Source organism: Raphanus sativus, chromosome 3 (assembly GCF_000801105.2).
Source record: "Raphanus sativus cultivar WK10039 chromosome 3, ASM80110v3, whole genome shotgun sequence".
Classification (NCBI taxonomy): Eukaryota; Viridiplantae; Streptophyta; class Magnoliopsida; order Brassicales; family Brassicaceae; genus Raphanus; species Raphanus sativus.
The window spans coordinates 1404942-1425013 of NC_079513.1; the positions used below are offsets into that span (position 1 = coordinate 1404942).

Here is a 20072-nt window from a genome sequence, read left to right on the forward strand (position 1 = left end):
CTACTAGTAATGACGCACTAAGCAGTGTTGGTTTTGAAATAAGTCAAGGCCCATGGGCTTTTATTTTTTCATGGTGGACCTGGTTGGGCCAGTTTATTCTCTGTTTTAACGATGCGAGTGTGTTTCAATCAGCGTTCGTTAGGGTTTAATCTTGCTTCTATATTTCGAGGGACGAGTTCATCAATGAACATGATTCTCATGGAGATTCTCAACATATACACATTGGTTGACAGATACAAATCAAAATCTGAAAAGAGTTCCATATAGACATATATATTTGTTTGTTGAATCCTCCTCTTTATCTCTGGAACAAGATGATTCAGAGCATAGAGTCTGTCATGGCCGGAAGTCGCCTGAAGAAGTTGAGTGGAGCCGATGGAATGCGGTGTCTGAGCTTAGGGTGTCTCATGAAGTAGTAACCGGAGAGGAGAGCAAACATCTTAAAAGGTGTTACGTACAGAACCATTGCAACGATGAAACAGAAGGTCACAAAAATCGCTGTGGCGCGTGGATCACGCCAGCTCAGCAAAGCCTGCACGCGCTCTCCCTGTGCCGCTATGTCTCCAACCACCGACTGTATCTTCCCCGCCACAATTCTCAGCCGATCGTACCTGACAAACAAACACAGAGTAAAATCTTCTTTTCCTAGAGTGTAAATAATTAATAAATCTCTAAAATGTATAAACTAATGATTTGAGATACAAATTTTTTTTTTTTTTTTTGAAACTGGCTTTTTTTTAGATACAAATCTTTTACAACCTAGTGTTTTTTTTTGTCAACTGGTCACTTTTGGACCTTTAATCCTCAAACTGAGGTAAGTAGGGGTCGAACCCCAGACGTCAGGGCCCGAAGGCAGAGCTCAGCAGCCACTTGGCTACGAACAACCCGACTTACAACCTAGTGTATACATGAATTCTTTTGTCTTATTCCATATTGGTATCCCATATCGAAAAAGTAATTTTAAGTAGATTTAATCTTCACTTACAAATAAAATAATGTTCACCTTCACATATATGATCAAAATTATTTTACTCACAAATTGGACATACTATATGGATAATAGGTAGGTAAGAGAGGAAAAACTTTAAATTATCGACGAGAGAGAAAGTGCGAGAGAGAGAGAAAGTAGATCTAATCGGTTCCGGCGGTCGGCCGGCGCGTGAGCGTGCGTGCCGCCGCCGGAGCTTTTCGTTTTCTTCCTTCTAAGCTGTCCTTCCTTCACCTCTTCCCAAACTCATCCTTCGTCGCTTTGTTCGAGCTCTGGTTTCTTTGTCGTCCTCAGGGACGCGGTTGTTTTGGAGGGAGAACGCGGCCGTATGGATACTGGTGTGGTGAAGAGGGTAGTAGTGCTCAATTTTTCCGGGAGGTGGGGGCTAAGTTAGCTCCACCATCGCCGGCCCCAGTTAATTTCTTTGCGGTTCTGATTTACTTTTGGTTCCGTCGGTGCACCGCCCTTTCGGTGGCCGGTCGGTTTAGCTCCCGTCGTCGCTCCTGTTTCGTCAAAGGGGGACGGTCGGCTCAGGTTCCCGCGCCGTGGCTCCTGTTTCGTCAAAGGGGGATGGTCGGTTTCTAGTTTCATGTTTTTAGTTTCGGGTCGGGTTTTCTTGGACGTGTGGAGGAGTTCCCGTCGTGGACGGTGGAGGCTCTCCGGTGAAAGGATAGTCGTGAGGTGGGAAGCTTCATCTTGGGGTTGGAACTGATGGATTGAGGGCGAAATCTCGCAAGGGCGATTGATTCTCGCCGACATTTGAGCCTCTATTTCATAATGATGATTGCGGTGGTGATAGACGGAATATGGGATCTCCGGTGTGTTCCGGCGGTCAGTAGGTCTGGTCATCGGAGAAGACAAGAAGTGGTGGTGATGTAGCGGCCAGACGACACGTGTACCCTCAACGGTGAGGATGTCAACACGTGTCCGTGCAGCCCTAGGGTCGATCTTTGAGGCGGCTGCATCTTCCTTCCGCTTAGAGTTTAGGGTTTCTCAAAGTGGGCCGTTTGTTTAAAGGCCCATTTGAGTTTCGAGTAAGCCTGGTTGTTTTGGGCTTGTAAATTTGTTGTAATGGGCTTGGCCCTTCTTTAAATATTAAAAACTTTGACGGAAAAAAAAAAAATATGGATAATAGGTAAAGACAAGTAACTGCAAGTATTATATTTCCTGACGAGTACTTGAAAGATCAAGTACTTGCTTTAAACGTAACAAGGCAAAATTTCTAATAGTTGGACGGGGCAAGTCGGGTAACAAGTATAGCTAAAACAGCAAGTAGTTACTCGGTGCCCACCCCTACGTCTTATCACCAATTAATTTTAAATGTGAAGTATTCAAAAAAAATTGAAAAAATAAATAATTGATTCGGTTACCTCATTTTGACAATCTCTGGAGCCTTGATGGTGGGGAAGATATCAAACTCTTCGTCGAGCTCATCAGCATTCACACTCTCGGTGCAAGAGAGTTTGGTATCCATATGAGGAGGAAACCTAGGCTTGAACCTGTAGTTCCACAGCCCCATCACAGCCATATACAGAAACACAGTCGGCAAAATCATCTCCGGGAACATCACAAGCATCGTGTACAGCACGTGCACCAGCGCTGTCGTCACCGGCGTCCTCCAGCTGCACACTTCCCCCATCCATTTCCACACAGACATCACTCCAGAGAACACCGCCGTGAACCTAAAGAAGTTGGCTTTGCTTCGCCTCATGCTGAACAGATGAGTCTTTGCATCCGTCATGTACTCGACTACTTCTCGTCTGAGCGGCGGCTCCGACCTGCCTAAGCGACCCACAATTATGCTGAGAGCCTGGACTCTCAGCATTTCCTGTAGGTTTACGGATAAAGGCTGCGTGTAATGCATTTTAGGCAAGAGAGGTTTTGTGTATTTCATCATCATGGTGGAGACTGATGTGCATGTGAGCCTCACTGCTAACTGAAGCTCTCCTCTTTTCTTGAGTCCAGATTGGGTTAGTACTAGTAAAGGGTACGCGTGAGTGTAGACACGTCCCGTCTGAAGAGTGGAGAGTCTGATCCGGACTTTCCCAATGGTCTGATCTCTGTTGTTTCCTCCTCCTCCGGCTGCTGCGAAATGACCGTTGTCGAAGACGCAGATCGTTAACACGGTCGCGGGGTCGTAAACCTCCCATGTGTATTGCTCATTGTACTTTGGACTCAAACTGTTGATCACAGTTCTCGACCGAACCCACTTGTGTCCGTACTTAGCAACAACGTACGTGTCCGAAGTGCCTTTCCCGTCCCTAGTTTTCACCGGGTGGAGACCGTTCGCGCCGAGTATCCCAAGCTCTAAAACTCCTATAGATTGTTTCCAGAGGGGTCTCGCTGTGGGCCTTAGATCGCTGCTGTAGTAAGTAGACTCGTCAAAGACATGGTAGCCTCCTTCGAGAACCGCCGCCACGTGGAGCCTAGTAGCGAACTTCACTTTCTTGGCTTTGTCCTCGTCCATAGCGTCTGAGATCGAGTTTTCCAAATGGAACCAGCGGCTACGGAACATTCTATCGTCCGTTCGTCTCTCGATACCAGAGAGTGGGATCACAGCTTGGCCTACTGGCTCGTCTCTGTTAGCTGCTGAGTGATCTTCCACCGAGAGGATCATCTGATCCTCGAAGGGTTCCGCTACTACAAACATGAACTCCTGGTCCCATCTCGGATGAAAGCTTCTCTGAGCCACTTTAGTCTTTAACATCTGGTTACCGATCTGGATCCTCACAAAGGCTTCGGGGAGACGGGACTTGTCAGAGACGATGATCACGTCCTGAGCCTCTATTATCTTCACCCTTAGGTACCATAGCCGAGGAGAATGATACACTTTGGACCGGAGGTTGGCGGAGATGATGTCTGAGCTGTCTGAAGATGTCAATGAGTCTGAGAAGACAGCATCACCGAAGGCTTCATCAGCTTGAGTACCTTCCCAGACAGCAAGCATGATCTCAGCTTTCTTCTTCTCGCCTCTCTTGTTCTCAAGTCTGTACCACTCGGGAGCTAGAGGACTATCCGGAGGAACACGAAACCGAACCTCATGGAGATCGAATCGAACAGTGCCGACGTAATCATCGAGGACGAGGTCTTTATCCTTGACGACGATTTCAAGAACGTTGGACTGAAGATTCTCTCTAGCGAAGGCAAAGATTTGGTTCCACTCCGGATCAGAGTTCTTGTCCAAATGTCTTGTGACTCCTTTGAAGTTTCCTATCTTTACTTCGACGTAAGGGTCTAAGCTTCCCGTGAGGTCTCTGTCGGGGAGATCACGCGCCTTCACGACTCTCACGAAGAGATATCTCATCTCTTCGACCAGATCGTATGTGCCGCTCGCTGGTCTCTGTGTGCCACGAACCACTCTTCCTCCGATGATCTGTCCACCTCCCAGGAAAGGGCTCGTCTCTTTGACAGAGAAATCTGATGATGGGCCTGGGCCGTTGTTGTTGTATTGAACTACTCTTGGAGGCATAGGCGCAGCAGCTCTCATCTCCTGCATCCCATAGTTCATCATCGTTGGCTGTTGTTGCTGTTGTTGGTTCGTTGAAGGGGTAACGTTATAAAACGTACGTGGTTTAGGCTTATGATCAGCAGAAACCATGTTAGCAGCAGCTGCGATTAGGGCGCTTACGGGCTCTCTACGTGGACTAGGGATATAATTAGCTGGAGGAGACTCTTGAACTTGGGCTGGGAGAGAAGGTGTGATAGAAGGGTCTTCTGTGATGAAGACTCTCAAACCAAGCTCTCCACGCGCTCTAGAGAAAATGCTGCGTTTCTCTAGAGGGTAGTTGAAAGGAGCTGCTTCAGAGTGAGGAACAAAGGATGTTCCGTTGACTCGGACTTTGCCGAGAAAGGGCTTAGCGTCGGTTCCGTCCTGGTAGCTGTAGACATGGGCTTCGAGCGTACGGGTGGAGAGGAAGGAAGGATCAGAGACAGCGAAGTAGAAAGACTCGTGCCAGACGGGGTTCGGGTCGTTGGGTTTGGTAGTTGTGCGGAATATCTGGTTATCGAACTTTAGCTCCACGAAAGGGCTACATGAGTTTTGCTTGTCTGTGTTGAACAGACCATGCGCGCTGATGACTTCAACGCCAAGCTTTATATTGTTCATCGAAGCTTAAACTGTAATACCTTATCGAGAAAAGCTTAGAACGCACCTTTTGAAGTTTTTGCTCGTCTTGCAAAACAGAGGAGGACAAGAAGCAAAAGACATGACTAGGTCTTTAAAGACGACCAAACGCATGTCTTTATCAAAATCAGAGTATTAAATGAATAAACAAATCTTATTTTCTTGGAAACTACGGCAAAGAACGAAAAAAGAAGTAGACAAATCCAAGTGTTAATGATTTTTCTCTGCAAGAGTTCGTCTTCTGTTTAACTGATCGGGGTACTTCCGTTTCCATTGGAAATTGCGGGGTTGATTTGTGAACCTACAAGGGTCCCTATGGGACCATTCAAGGACCACAACGATCATGATTGGCCGATACTACGAAACATCTCTGAACCAATCCGTCTGAAGCGTTGACCGCAACCCAAACGTCAAGTCGTTTCTTTTGTTTCTGCGCCTGATAGTAGTTTGTTACTCAAATGATAATTAATGTCAGCTAACGTATTTCTTGGGTTAAATAATTTTAAAGTGAAGTATCCCTGTTTTTCTATATTTGATGTTCTTATCAAATCTGAATACATATATTATTATGTCGTAGTTAAATAACCATATGCAACAGATGTATCATTTTTTTTGAACAGCTAGCTATTGGTTAGTGCCAAGGCTAAGTTTAGGTGCTTTGGAATTATATTGAGAAAATTTGAATAACGTTGGAAAAGTCAAACTAAGTACATGCATACGTCAGAAAAGACAAAAGAGTCTCTTTAAAAAAACTTATAATAGTCTTATAAATCAAGAAAGACTAGTTGAAATTTCTAATTAACAATTAAATCTCGTTTTCTCTGTAGGAGACGTATCATTTTCAAGTTCCAGATCACGTCTCTTGTATGTATCAACAATTATCTTTCAAGTCAGCAAGGTTCTGCCTTTTATTTTTATTTGAAGAAATTTCATAAAAATACCTCAATTAAATTTAGTTAAACATTTTAATACCTAAACTTTTTCGCTGTTCAATTTATACCTTAACTAATTATTTGCTCATTTTAATAAACAAACTTTTAAAATTATGCCCTTTTTAATACCCAAAATTTTATTATATTAATTAAGAATACTAATAAGCTTCAAAAACAAATTTAAAAAATCTCTACAAGCTAAGAAAGATATTAAATATTTCTAGTTTATTTTAAGTTATAGGAGAGAATGTCACTAACTCGTGGATAAACTTTTTTTTAATTTAATTTTGATGGAAAATTAAATAAATTTGTCTTTTATTTCAGAAAAACAAACTAAATTCAATATTTTAAACTTAAAACTTTTATTACAAAATTTAAGATTACACACAATTCATCTACTTTTAATTCAAAAATAAAAAATAAAATAAGATTTTTTGGGATTTGTTTGAAATTGTAGAGATTTTTAAAAATTTCATTTGAAACTTATTAGTATTTTAGTTAAAATAAAAATAAAGTTTGATTATTAAAATAAGCACAATTTTAATAGTTTTTTTTTTTTTTTTTTGTCATCAAACATACAGACTCATATAGACTCTGCACACCAAACTGGTAGCTCCGCATCCATGTGAATGACAAAAGACGGTTGTTGCCTGGCACTGCGTGCTAGACGATCCGCCCTTGAGTTTGCCGTCCGTGGTACATGAATGAGCTGTGAGCTCTGGAAACTGTCTTGTAGACTCTTGATATCTTCCAGGTAACTTGCGAATGCTGGCCACTCTTCTGGTTCCGAAACCATCTTCACCAACTGAGAACAATCCGTTGCAAACGTAACCTGTAGCTGTCTTAAATTTCTCATACATTCCATTGCCCAAATCAATGCCTCCACCTCCGAGTGAAGAGGAGACATACTTGCCCGAACATTTCGCGCCCCCATTAGACTCTGAAAACCTTCCAGAGTGCTGATCCATCCTTGTCCCGAAAAAAAATTCTTATCCTTCCACGAACCATCTACGAAGCACCATCGCCCTGGAATTGTGGGAAGTGTATGTACTTGTGGTGCTATAGAAGGCTGAATATTTAACTCTTGTGCTGCCGCCCACAAAGTAGATTCCGTTTCAGCCAATTTTAGTGTATCCCTTGCATCAATGTCCAGATTGCTAAAAACCTTACAGTTCCTTGCTTTCCATATATACCATAGTATCCATACAAACTGATGATCGCTCATCTGAGGTAACACTCTCCAAAATAAGTAATCCATATTGGTGAACAATGATCCCGAGGGGAAAACATCTGGATTTGATGGTATCTTTGATAATGCCCATACTTGTCGCGCTGGAGGACATTCAAAGAATACATGATTCAAGGATTCCTCAACGTCCCCACATCTATCACAACTTATCTCCCCTTGCATCCCTCGCGATTTTAAATTCTTTTTTACCGCAACACACCCTGATACAATCTGCCAGAGAAAGTGTTTCATCTTTGGTGGACACTTCACCTTCCAACAAAAAGCTTTCAAAACATCTACCGTCGGACCATAGAAATCTGGTTGTTTTTCTTTATCTGGATAAATTCTTTCCACCTCATATCCCGATTTAACCGTATATTTGCCATTGCTGGTAAAATGCCAGCCATCCTTATCTTCCATGCAAAATCTACTGAGAGGTATACTTTCTATAATCTTCGCATCCAATGGATCCACCAAAGCCCGAATGGCCTGTGGATTCCACGTCCTAGAGCCGGGGGAAATAAGAGAATCCACAGTAAGTTCCGGAAACATATTGTGTTGATTTTTGTTTGCTGGTCTCGGGCGAGTGGTTGGGAGCCAGGGATCATTCCATACTGAGATAGATGAACCTGTTCCCACCCTTTTGATTAGTCCTTTGCTAACCAGAGATCTAGCTGATACTATACTCCTCCAGCCATATGATGGGGAGTAAGAACGGATTGGTTCCAGGGGTGAAGCGTTCCTGAAATACCGACCCTTGAACACTCGAGAAAATAGAGTGTTCGGTTTATCTATTAGACGCCAAAGTTGCTTTCCAAGCATCGCCGTGTTAAAATTCATAATATCTTTAAAACCCAATCCACCCTCTTCCTTAGGAAGACACACTTTATCCCATGATTGCCAATGCATGCCCTTAGTGCTTCCTCCAGGACTCCACCAAAACTTTGCGACCGTCCCCGTAAGCTTCTTTACAGTAGTTTGTGGTAGTCTATAACATGACATTACATGATTAGGCAAAGCCGTAACCACCGATTTAAGGACCACTTCCTTCCCTCCTTTACTAAAGTATCGGAAAGTCCACCCATTAATCCTTGTATCTAACCGATCTTGTACAAACCCAAATACTTGGACCTTAGATCCACCTATATTTTCTGGTAGTCCCAGATATGACCCCATCCCGCCTATATTCTGAATCCCCAATATATCTCTCATCTCTTGCCTCCTAGATTCTTCAATCTTATGCCCAAATTGAATAGACGATTTTTGGAAGTTTATCAGTTGGCCCGATACCACTTCATACTCCTTTAAGATCCTGAGAATAGTTTCACATTCCTCCTTCTGTGCTTTACAAAAGAACAGACTATCATCTGCGAACAGCAGGTGGGATATTGATGGGCAAGCTCTCGCTACTTTCATTCCCGTCAATTGTTGTCCTTGTTCCGCTTTCTTAATATTTGCAATCAGAGCCTCAGTACACAAGATAAAAAGATATGGAGATAGTGGATCCCCCTGCCTAAGACCCCTATGTGGGGTTATAAGTCCCTTTGGTTGCCCATTTAGTAAAACCTGATACTGGACCGAAGAAATACATTCCATCATCAATTTCGTCCAATGTGGATCAAATCCTAACTTATTGAGTAAAGCTTGGATAAAATTCCACTCCACCCTGTCATATGCTTTACTCATATCCGTCTTTATCGCCATATACTTATTTTGACAAGACTTATTTGTCCTCAATCCATGGAACATCTCTTGAGCAATCAGAATATTATCTGAAATCAACCTTCCTGGTACAAAAGCCGACTGTGTTTCCGAAATAAGTCTTGGGAGACATATTTTCAACCTCTCACAAAGCACTTTTGATATAATCTTATATCCTACATTACAAAGACTGATGGGTCTCAACTCTGTCATCCGTGTAGGTCGTTCCGTTTTCGGAATCATACAAATATTGGTAAGATTTAACCTTGGATCCATGTCGCCTGTACTTAAAAAATGGTTCACCAATTCCACCAGATCATCTTTAATGATATGCCAAGAAACTTGGAAAAATAAAGCAGTCATTCCATCCGGTCCTGGAGCCTTTTCCGGATGCATCATGAATAAAGCTCGTTTCACCTCGTCCTCCGTTGCGACCCGGAGAAGGCGTTGATTCATCTGAAGTGAAATAGACGGTGTTAATTCCTCCAGAAAATGATCAAAATCAGATGGATCAGTAGATGTAAAAAGTTTCCCGAAGTAATCCACCGCCACCTTCTCCACCCCATTTGCGTCCGTTATCCAATTATCTGCCTCATCATAGAGGCCCACAATCCTATTACGAATCCGTCTTTGCCTTGTCAGAGCATGATAGAAATTAGTATTTAGATCCCCCGATGAATACCACATATTTCTGCTTTTCTGATGCCAATACTCCTCCTCATCCTTATAAGCTTCCTGCAATTTCTTAGAGACCTCAACAATCTCCTCTTGTGACCTTGAATCATCAGTTTGTACTTCTTCTAAAGCTTTTTGAAGCTCTGCAATTTTCTCCTTCCCATACGGTGGATTGTTTTTTCTCCAAGCCGCAATCTCATGTCTACAATTACTGATTTTTAATACAATATCGTCGGAGATGCCAGGACCAGAGTCCTGCCACCCTAACGCGATCGATTCCAAAAGACCCTCCTGTCCAATCCATCTTTTATCAAAACGAAATTGTCCTTTTCTTCTGCGGATCTTGTCCTCAATAAAGGCAACTACTGGTCTATGGTCTGACCCTACCATTCCAAATATTCTGTATAAGAAACCGGAAAAAGCGTATGCCATTCTTCATTGGCTAGTGCACGATCCAGTCGGCATCTGATCGTAACCGCTCCTTTGCCTTTTCCACGTCTTCCTTGCCACGACATTTTGTTTCCCCTTGCCGGGAACTCTAATAACCCACTGTTTCTTATCATGTCATTAAAGGGAACAAAAGAGTTAGCACTTCGTAAAGATCCGCCCTCTTTCTCATGGTTCCCTGTGATCTCATTCAGATCTCCAATTATAAACCATGGGTCAGATCTCGCCAACCCATACCGTGTCAATCGCTCCCACACCTGCTCCCTGAGTTTCTGTACCGGATCACCATATACAAAAGTTAAAAAAACTTTTTTGCCAAGGGCGTCTGCTTCAACATCTATCATTCTGTTACTCGTATACAGAACCTGAACTTGAAAATCATTGTTATAAAAAAGTGCTAATCCTCCACTTCTTCCATTCGGATCCACTGTGACCAAATTACCGTAACCAAAGTGTGACTGTAATCCTTGTATAAACTCTGCATCTTTTTTCGTCTCCGACAAAAATAAAAAATCAGGTTTATATTTATGCCATATTTCCCGAAGATAACTCATGGTCCACTTGCTTCCCACTCCTCTACAATTCCAACTGAGAACTTTCATATTAAAGATTTGTATAAAACTCCATTGCGTTAGAGATAAAGATTTGATGATATCTTGATATCTCATAAACACCAATATAATAAAACCTCCATCTCCTTATATTCCCTCTTAAGCCATGTAAATTACACCAAAAACGCCGTTTAAAAACCCACCGTAGATCACCATGTCTAGGACAAACCTGAATACCTTTTATTTTTAGTTGGTTTTGCTTAAACTAGTTGATGAACAACAGGATGCAAGCCCGCACTCCCCTCTCACACAATGCCATATTCCAGAAACCAATATAACCAAACTTTTCCGCATTCTTCTTAATCCAAAGAACTGATTTTCCCATAGATACCAGCACAGAGAACATACCATAATGACACCAAAACAAAGACATTTTATTACTGTTTCTCTGCAAGACCAACACCATCCGAGAATGAAACCGATCATGCCACACAAAAAAAACAGATATAAAAGGAAAAACCAAACCAGATAAACAACTGGGACCAGACTCGATTCTAAAGGATTTCATAATTGAATCCAACATTATTAAAATAAAACTGTAAAATCCAAGCTCCACCAAAAGAAAACCTTACTCCGATGGATTCTTTGGCCTAGTGGGAGCCTTCTTCGGGCCCTTCTCCCCTGGCTTATTCCCTGCCTTGACCAGTAGGTTCTTACGAGGAGAAACGAAGACTGGTGGACCTCGCTTCTTAGTCCCTCCCTGCGCCTCTGATCCAGTCTGAGTGCTCTTCTTCTTCTTAGCATTTGCTCCCTCCCCTTCTGTCTGACCCTCCGTAGCAACAGAGTTCTCCTCAGCCGCCTTACCAGTTGATAGACTGTCAGTTGCCTCTGGACCCTGAACCACCATATTCATCTCCTGTTCCTCCGTGAAATCCATGATTTCCCCTTGCTCCCAATCTTCCCCCTCGTCCCCATCCTCCAGTAGGAGCTCCGAGTCCGAGAGCAACACTCCCTCAATCATCAGATTAGCCTCATCCAATGCCTGGTCTTGAGCTATCTCCACTGGTGCCTTAGAAATCTCTCCCTCTTCAACTTGTAACTCCAAACTCTTCAAGTCACTCGACACAACAAACGATTGAGTGGATGGCAACTCAATAGGAACCAACGAATCATCAAAGACCAACTCCTTGCAAGCCTTAGAAGAAGAAGCATTGCCCACAACTGTAGTAGTATGCGGTGGCTCCATAACCGGTGGAAGAGGAACACCTTTGAAGGCATCCAGCATGAGCTTCTCCGGATTGATAGCATTCCGATCACCCTCACTAACGCGAGACTGTTGTGGCTCCCAAGTCTGTGATCCCTTCCTCCTGTCCCCATAACCTGCATATCTTCCATGGGAAGACCCTTCACCATTTCCTCTAGAGAAGTTCTTCTCTCTGTAAGGATGGTATTGCTCTTCATGTTTGTAAGGCACCTGCCTATTCCTTGCAACCCCTTTGCCCTTGTCACCACCTTTAGCTCCTTGGTGACGTCCCTGCTGTCCTCCGCCACGCTCCTCAAACTGTCGGTTATTGTTTGTAACCGCAGCTTTATAGCTATTGGCGTTACCTCTCTCTGTTTCCATAGATCCCCCCCTGAACTGCACAGACTCCTCCTTATGCAAAGTTGGGCATCTAGAGGAATCATGAGTTAACCTGAAACACTCCTTGCAGAAACCGAAAAGCTTCTCATACCTAAGAGACGCCATTATTTCCACACCTTCCTCCAATTCAAAAGCTGCTGAGAAGATCAAAGGCTTGAAAGCATCAATCTCCACACGAACTCTTCCTCCCACCGGATCCACTAGACCCCGAACCTGGCCAATGGCCTCTCCCACACTCTGAAAGATGGACGCTACCTTGAAATGAAGGGGAAGATCCAATACACGAACCCAAAAAACAATTTTTGATGGATAGTTCGGTTCAAGCACCGGCTTCCATCTGACCAACGACAACATCCAATTATCAAAGTGAAACGGTTCCATCTTTAATACCGCAGCAATATCCTCCTCCAGATCAAAGTTGAACTGGAACCTTCCTAACCCAAGATCCACACCAACCACCCTTCCTTCAACGTTCCAAATCCTTGGAAGCATGAACAGAAGATTGTTCATATCCTGCTTCGGTGGGTTCATACATCTTCCGATGAGAGTCTTAGAGTAACTCACAATAAGTTCCGAATTATCAAACTTTGGCACCGTTATCCTTATGCCCGGCCTTGCCACCTCCACCTTCTTTCCTCCTGACTTCTCAATCCAGTTACCTTGAGTCATATTGAAACCAAAGAAGTAGAGATTAAGGACAAAGCCACCAATAGAACCGAATAGATACCAGAGAAAACTATAGGAATATGTTATGATACTCAATGTTAAACAGAGTTCTATATATACCAAGACCATTAAAAAACAAAATCGTATCCACAAATAACCCATGATACACCAAATCCCCATATCTTTAAGGAAGAAATCGATACTCATTGCAGTAGGAGTTTTCCAATCATCCATATTCCAAAACACTACCATATAGTATCTACTAAAGATACCGAAAGCTGAAAAAACTCTCAAGATTATCCCCCTGATCTCTAAAATATCCAAATGCGATACCCTTACTTCCTTGTATTTGCCACAAAAATCCTGAAAAATATCAGAGAAAAGGTAATCGACATACCGAATCTGTGACTTGCCGCAATCACAAATTTCCAAATCGCACCATCTCCGATCTCCACCGATTCGTATATATCCACCAATCCGCCTCTTACCTCGCATAAGAGCAAATCGTATAATTCTCAGAATATCCATTCCGATTCTCCCCGTATCCTTCAGATCAGAGCTTTCCATATCAGACCTGACCAAATAAAACCCCTCGCTCCTAAAATCACCTCCAGAGATCTCTGTAATCTCAGTTGTAGGAGAAAGGAGATCGCTCTCCTTCGCTAGACCATCAATCGAGTCCCAATTACAACCCACATGATACCAAAGACCCTTCGCTAGATTCTTTCGGAAAATCATCGCCTTTTTGAAATCGCCATCGCCATCGCCACATTGATTTTTTCTTATATGCTATTACTAAAATAAGCAAAGTAATTATTTAAGGTAATAAATTGGGTAGCAAAAATTTTTAAATATTAGAAAAATTAACAAAATTTAGTTGGAATATGTTTATAAATTTTTTCCTTTTTATTTAACAAGGTTCTGCCTTTTAGATGCAGGCCATCAAATGTAAAACACTCAATACTACATGAAAACATAAATTATGATGTTTTTATGTGTTTATGTATACAATCAACGAAAAATAGGAAGAAGTGATTTAACTAAAAAGAAAAAAAATAAAAAATGTTAGCAGATTTTTTTTTACCAAACAAATATAATTTTCTTTTTGGTGTAAATGTTAAATTTTATACCAAGATTTTCTGACAGAAGTTACAAAGAAGACAAATAACGGATAAAACCAAAATGCTAAAGAACGAGAGAAGGAAAAGAAGAAAAAGCGAAACCGAAAGCACTAGTAGACAATACAACAGTTTAAAACATACAAGTTACCTAGCTAAGCCTAAAAAACTCCTTGTCCGAGAGCTAGCATTGCCAAAGGGAATGATGCCTTTGATATACCATGAGACCACGTTCGGTAGAATGCGACTTGCGTAAAATGCTGCTCCAAATAATTGACACCATTCACCGCACAGCTTTGCGAAAACTTGAACGACGAGCACTTGGAGCCTCTCTACTACCACCGGAAGTAAGAGACAAGCACTCAAGAGCAAGAGACTGCAAACCTCACCAGAGAACCCTATTTGGCCATCTAGATAGTCACAGCTAGGCCCCGACGTCACACTTATTGATGGCTCTAGAAGTAATGCGAGCCGAGCAAGAACACGGGCTGCAATGAGAGCCACATCTTGGAGATGCTGTTCCAAACCTGCAAAATGGACAGAAAATTAACCCATCATGGTGGTTCAAGCGACCCGACTATGATGCTTGAAAGGTGAATCTTGATGCGAGGCTCCAACGGGAAACTTGAGCACCGAAGACCCAACGGAGAACCGAGAAACCCCGCCTCACGCTAGCACCGAGAACCGGTGATAGGTCCAAAGAGATTCTTTGGAGAAACAGCGATATAGACCGATGCGAAGACCGAAGAGCCGGAACGGTACAGAGAGTGCCCACACGAAGCATAGCACAACAACCCAAAAGCGGCGATGACCGGGGAACAAAGATGGAGCGCTTGCCAGAACGACACAGACAAGTCATAGACGGCAACTCTGCATTCAGAATACAACTGGCTCACACGAACATCGATGCAACTACAACGACCACACAGCCACTTTTGCTACACCACACACGCCTAAGGATATACAACCCTGCAGGCCGAACTTGACCGGAGAAGAGTGGGAGCCCCACCACTCGACAAAGAGCAAGCGAGACCACAAATGCCACACCGGACCACTCCACAGAGCAAGAACACCAGATCTGGATGGAGGAGTCACGAAATCCCGGCCACGCCCCCTCACTGCCAATAAAGGCAAAATCGAGAAGGAGAAAATCCGATCTAAACTTTTCTGAAAACCTAAATGCCGACCTCCTCTGCTTCCCATACTCCTAACCTTGTCTAGTCACCAGACAGAACCAGCTTCACGGGGATACATCTCTGCGGCCACAAATCCGAAATCTTGGGTCCACCGGTAGATCCAGGGGGACGACATCACAGTTAGAAAGCAAAGAGAAACAAGAAAGAGGCAAGAAAACAAGGATGAGAAGAGGAATGACCCGCCGGCGGTGGCGCACAGCCAACCACGCGCCACAAAGAGGACGAGCTGACAAGTTTTGCAGAGATACGAGAGAGAAGGAAAAAAAATGTTGGGAGTAAACTTCTTATAGTGACTGACCCCACCCCGAAAGACCCCGCATTCAGAAAAGTCCCATTAGCGCCATAGAAAACATGTGAGTCATCTGCGACATGATTTTTTGGAGAGGTTTCAGTACCACCCCGCCGACAGAGAGTCGAACTCGTGATCTCTGGCAGTCGTGTGTGAGAATCTCGTTGAAACCATTAGGCTATCAGCGATATCTCACCAAACAAATATGGTTCTTAACCATCTCGAGAGTATTTTTTTATTTTTATCTCTAAAATACAAGAACTCTCTAATTAATATTGATTTTGTTACAACGTATTTCTCTAAAATAGATATTTTGAAATACAGAGTAAAATATAAGAAATGCTATTTTTATTAATAAACAGAAGAAAAACATAGCAATTTTAATTTAGACGCAAAAATAGACATGGATCATTTTTTTCTCTAAAACCTATTGTAAAAGCTAAAATAAAGTTAGGTTGTAGATACTCTTAGGGATGGGCAAATAAACTGAATTCAAAAATCTGAACCGAATCCGATCCGATAAAAATAATTCTGAACCCATCCAAACCCGATATAAATACCGAATGAATCTTGTTTTATGGTATTTTGGGTTATGGGTAATATCCAAAGTGAACCCGAGTATAAATAGGTATCCGATAGAATCTGAAACATTCAAAACCCCAAAAAGATTTTGTACCAAATATAATATTAGTTCCTAATATGTATCCAAAATACACTAAGATATATTGAATATCTAAAATAATTATATATTACATGAAGGTTGGTGGTTCTATTTCATGAAGGTTGATAGTTGAAGGTCGAAGTTTCTTATTTATTTTGGTTTTTTTCCATTGAATAATGTTTCTCATGAATATTTCATGAGGACTTGGTTTTTGTTTATACTTTCATTTATTTGGTTTTATATCTATCAATAAATATGTTTACCTTTCGTTTGATTTTGAATGATCACGGTTGATGTTTCATTCTTATTTTTGAATCGATTTTATTTATATTTTGGTTACAAAATAGGTATATATCTTGTATTTTAAAACCAAAAACCCGATTTTACTTATGTTTTGGTTACAAAATAGGTTCAAATCAGGTAATTTTAAACTGAAGAACCAATTGGGATCCAAAAAAAATACATTGAGTTATACCGGTTCTTTGAAAATTTACTAACCCTAACCCGATAGAACCCGAACCGATTCCGAACCTAACTTTTATATAATCCGAATTGGGCTGATTTTGATAACTCCAAATAATTGAAATCCGAATTGACAAATCCGAATGCCCAGGGCCTAAAGTCTTACCACTTTTACTAGTTAATCCTAAGCTATCTCTCTCTAAATTCAATAGCAATACGTGTTGGGCCTCCCTCTTTTGAACTCCATCGAAATCATGGATCCAGTGGCATATTTGGCCTGCAGAAGTCAACATATAGCGTAGAGACTAAAGTCAAAGATCCACCGAAAAGAAAACAAAACCAGCAAAAGCCCGAAGAGACCGCAATCATGTCACGATGAAGAAGAGAAGTTCAAAACTAAAAGCAAAAATCAAAGCAAATAAGAATATATAAAAATTCATCATGAAGACCTCAACGTTCCATGGTTCTCCCGATAAACTTCAGTTCAGATGCAACCACAGGCACAAAGTAATAAATATATAGGTGTAAAAGAATGACTAAAAACTTTCACGTATATACAATGCCATCTCAAATTGTTTCTAAACCAGATGATTTTTCCATGCTCACATACGGTTACAAAATTTATAAAGTAAATATATTAAAATATTTATTAATATTTTATTTGTGCATTTTAAATTTATATTATAGTTCATATGTATGATTTATTTTAAATAATACTATGTTATTTAATCATTCATATGATTTTGAATATATAATATCTCGTCTATTTGACTATTATTTGGATGTATTGAATAACATCTACTTTTCTAATTTAATAATATTATTTTGTCTTATATTTCAAAAATTGATGAATTTTGTTATTTTCAATTAATTTAATTATTGTCTTATAATTATTAATATATTTTATTTAATTAGATTATCTATAATTTAATATATATTTTTGAGAATCAAATAGTTAAAATAGTTTATTGATTGACTCAAACTACATAAATGAATATAGCAACAATACTCTTCAGAAACCCCATGCATATATATAAATTATACAAAACTTAATTGGAATATATAGTTGGTTAATATCTCTATAATATCATTTGAGAACTTTATACTGATTTACCTATGTTCAGTCATATTATAATTTATATCTATAAAAATAAAGAAAAAATATTATAAGTGATAATATATTACTTTTTGTTAAAACTTTTTATTTAGATAAAATAATTTGGATTAATCCAGTTACTTCTTTTGTGGATATATTGTGTTAAATATATTCCTTTAATCTAGTTCAGCCAAATCGAACTAATTTTATTCGTTGTATTAGTTTGGTTTTTCATCTTAGGTGTGTAAGTATATGTTTTATTTTAAAATAATTTGGTATATGTTAATTTGTAAAAATAAATTAGAAAATAAAATGATGATCAGTACAAAGTAGCAAAAAAACATAACTAATAAATTTTAAAAGAGAAAAGTATTCCTTTACTTTAATACCAAGACTATTTTTGTAAACTTTTTAACTTATGAAATCACATTATATGTAAAAAATATTTTGTTTTAAATTTTATAAATTACTTTTACTATAAATATTATTTGGAAATATAAAAATAATTTTAAATAAAAATAAACAGAATAATATCGATTATTCATTAAAGATATCTTAGTTTATGTTATTCATTTTTTGTAATAATTTAAAAACAGATTGATTAAATAAAATACTTATTACTTCTAATATATATATATATTGGTGTTTAAGATTATCTTCTTAAATGGAAATTGTTTTTTAACTTTAAAATCAAATATTGTTTTTTTCATTTTTATGAAAGTGTACAGAAATATAAATTAAAAGGAAAAATATAATATTTTAATAATATAAATTCGATACTTTTGATTCATTAATGATAGAACTTTAATTAATTATCGTTAGAATCAACGTCATCGCAGCACTTTCTCAAATAATATTATAGAGATACTAACGGTATGTTATATTTCAAAATAGTAATTTATACCATTAAAATGTAATCTTTCATAATATTTATTTTCACAATGCAAGACATAATATTATTTTTTGTAAAATTGAGTTTTCAATTTTCTTCCTTATTAAAATAAGAAACATCCAACTATTTTTTGCCCCTCATGAAAATGCAGTGAGTGGACTATTCGGCACCTATACTCGTCTCAGGAGATTAGTCGGATGTCAAAAATCCTCTATATATTAAAAGAGAAACATTACAATATTTTAGTTATGACACGTGTTATCACTAGAATGCTTCTCAAATTCTCTAGAAAATATGTTGGTCTATTAAACATATATTATATACTTCTCATTAAACTAACCATAACATTAATTAGCAATCTAATTAATACTTTTCATTATTTATTTAAATAAAAGCTATGGAATTACCAAAAGTGAATAGAACATATATTTGAAAATTAATGATTTTAATAATAGAATTTTGATAACAATTTTTACATCCTCCATTATTTTTGTTTAATTTTATATTATTAATATAAATTAAACAATATTGTTAGTCATATAATAAAAAAATAGATTTTTTCATATATGTTATATTTAAAATTTTTGAAAACGACTATAAACTACGAAAATTGTAAATAGTCTCACGTTGAAAGTTTTTGTGATCAATTTTTTAAATTTTTGTTATAATAAAATACAAGTGATCATAAAACCATATGAGTAAAAATCATATTTAATAGGAATAATAGATATTCAGATTAATATATATATAAATTATATACCATATAAAAATATGGTTTTATTTTAATTTAAAATTTTTGAATCAAACAAGTATTGAAAAATTAATATTTTAATTTCAAAATTTGCATTGGTTTTTCAAGAAACATTATAAATTATTATAAATATTTAAACTTCCACACTAAAAGTTTTGTTATTAGTGGTTTAAAAGTTTTGTTAAGAAATACAAATGAACATAAAATCATATGATTAGGAATTTTCGTTTAATAAATAATCATATTAGAAGTATATTATATGTAAATGTTAATATTATTTAAATTTAATTACATGCAATATTTTTTAAAATTTCTTTTACCTAAAATAATTGTATGTAAGCAAAAATAATTTCTTTAATGTATGTATTTGTGTCAAGTTAAATATATATGTAACACTTAATAGTTTTTAATTATCAAATACATATTATTAATTTGTTTTATAATATGTAAAAACATAAACAAAAAAATAGTAAAAATTATATGTATATAAGATATTTATCCCGTGCAAGGCATGGATCTTAAACTAGTCTTTATTATTTGGTGATCTAACAAGAGAACAAAGAAAGAAAAAAAAGCTAATTAATATATAGGACAAATTAAACTCAACCATAACTACAGTGTGAACAAACACAAACATAATTTACCTAGGTATCA

At 38.8% G+C, this 20072-nt stretch overlaps 1 protein-coding gene across 1 annotated transcript; it reads right to left on the reverse strand.

The window, feature by feature from the left end:
* Positions 1-138: 138 nt before the first annotated feature.
* LOC108844178 (multiple C2 domain and transmembrane region protein 5) lies at positions 139-5543 on the reverse strand. Its single transcript, XM_018617396.2, has 2 exons — positions 2359-5543; positions 139-611 (listed from the first exon to the last, which is right to left on the reverse strand). The coding sequence occupies exons 1-2, from the start codon at positions 5091-5093 to the stop codon at positions 320-322; spliced, it is 3027 nt and encodes a 1008-aa protein (XP_018472898.1). The 5' UTR covers positions 5094-5543; the 3' UTR covers positions 139-319.
* Positions 5544-20072: the final 14529 nt, after the last annotated feature.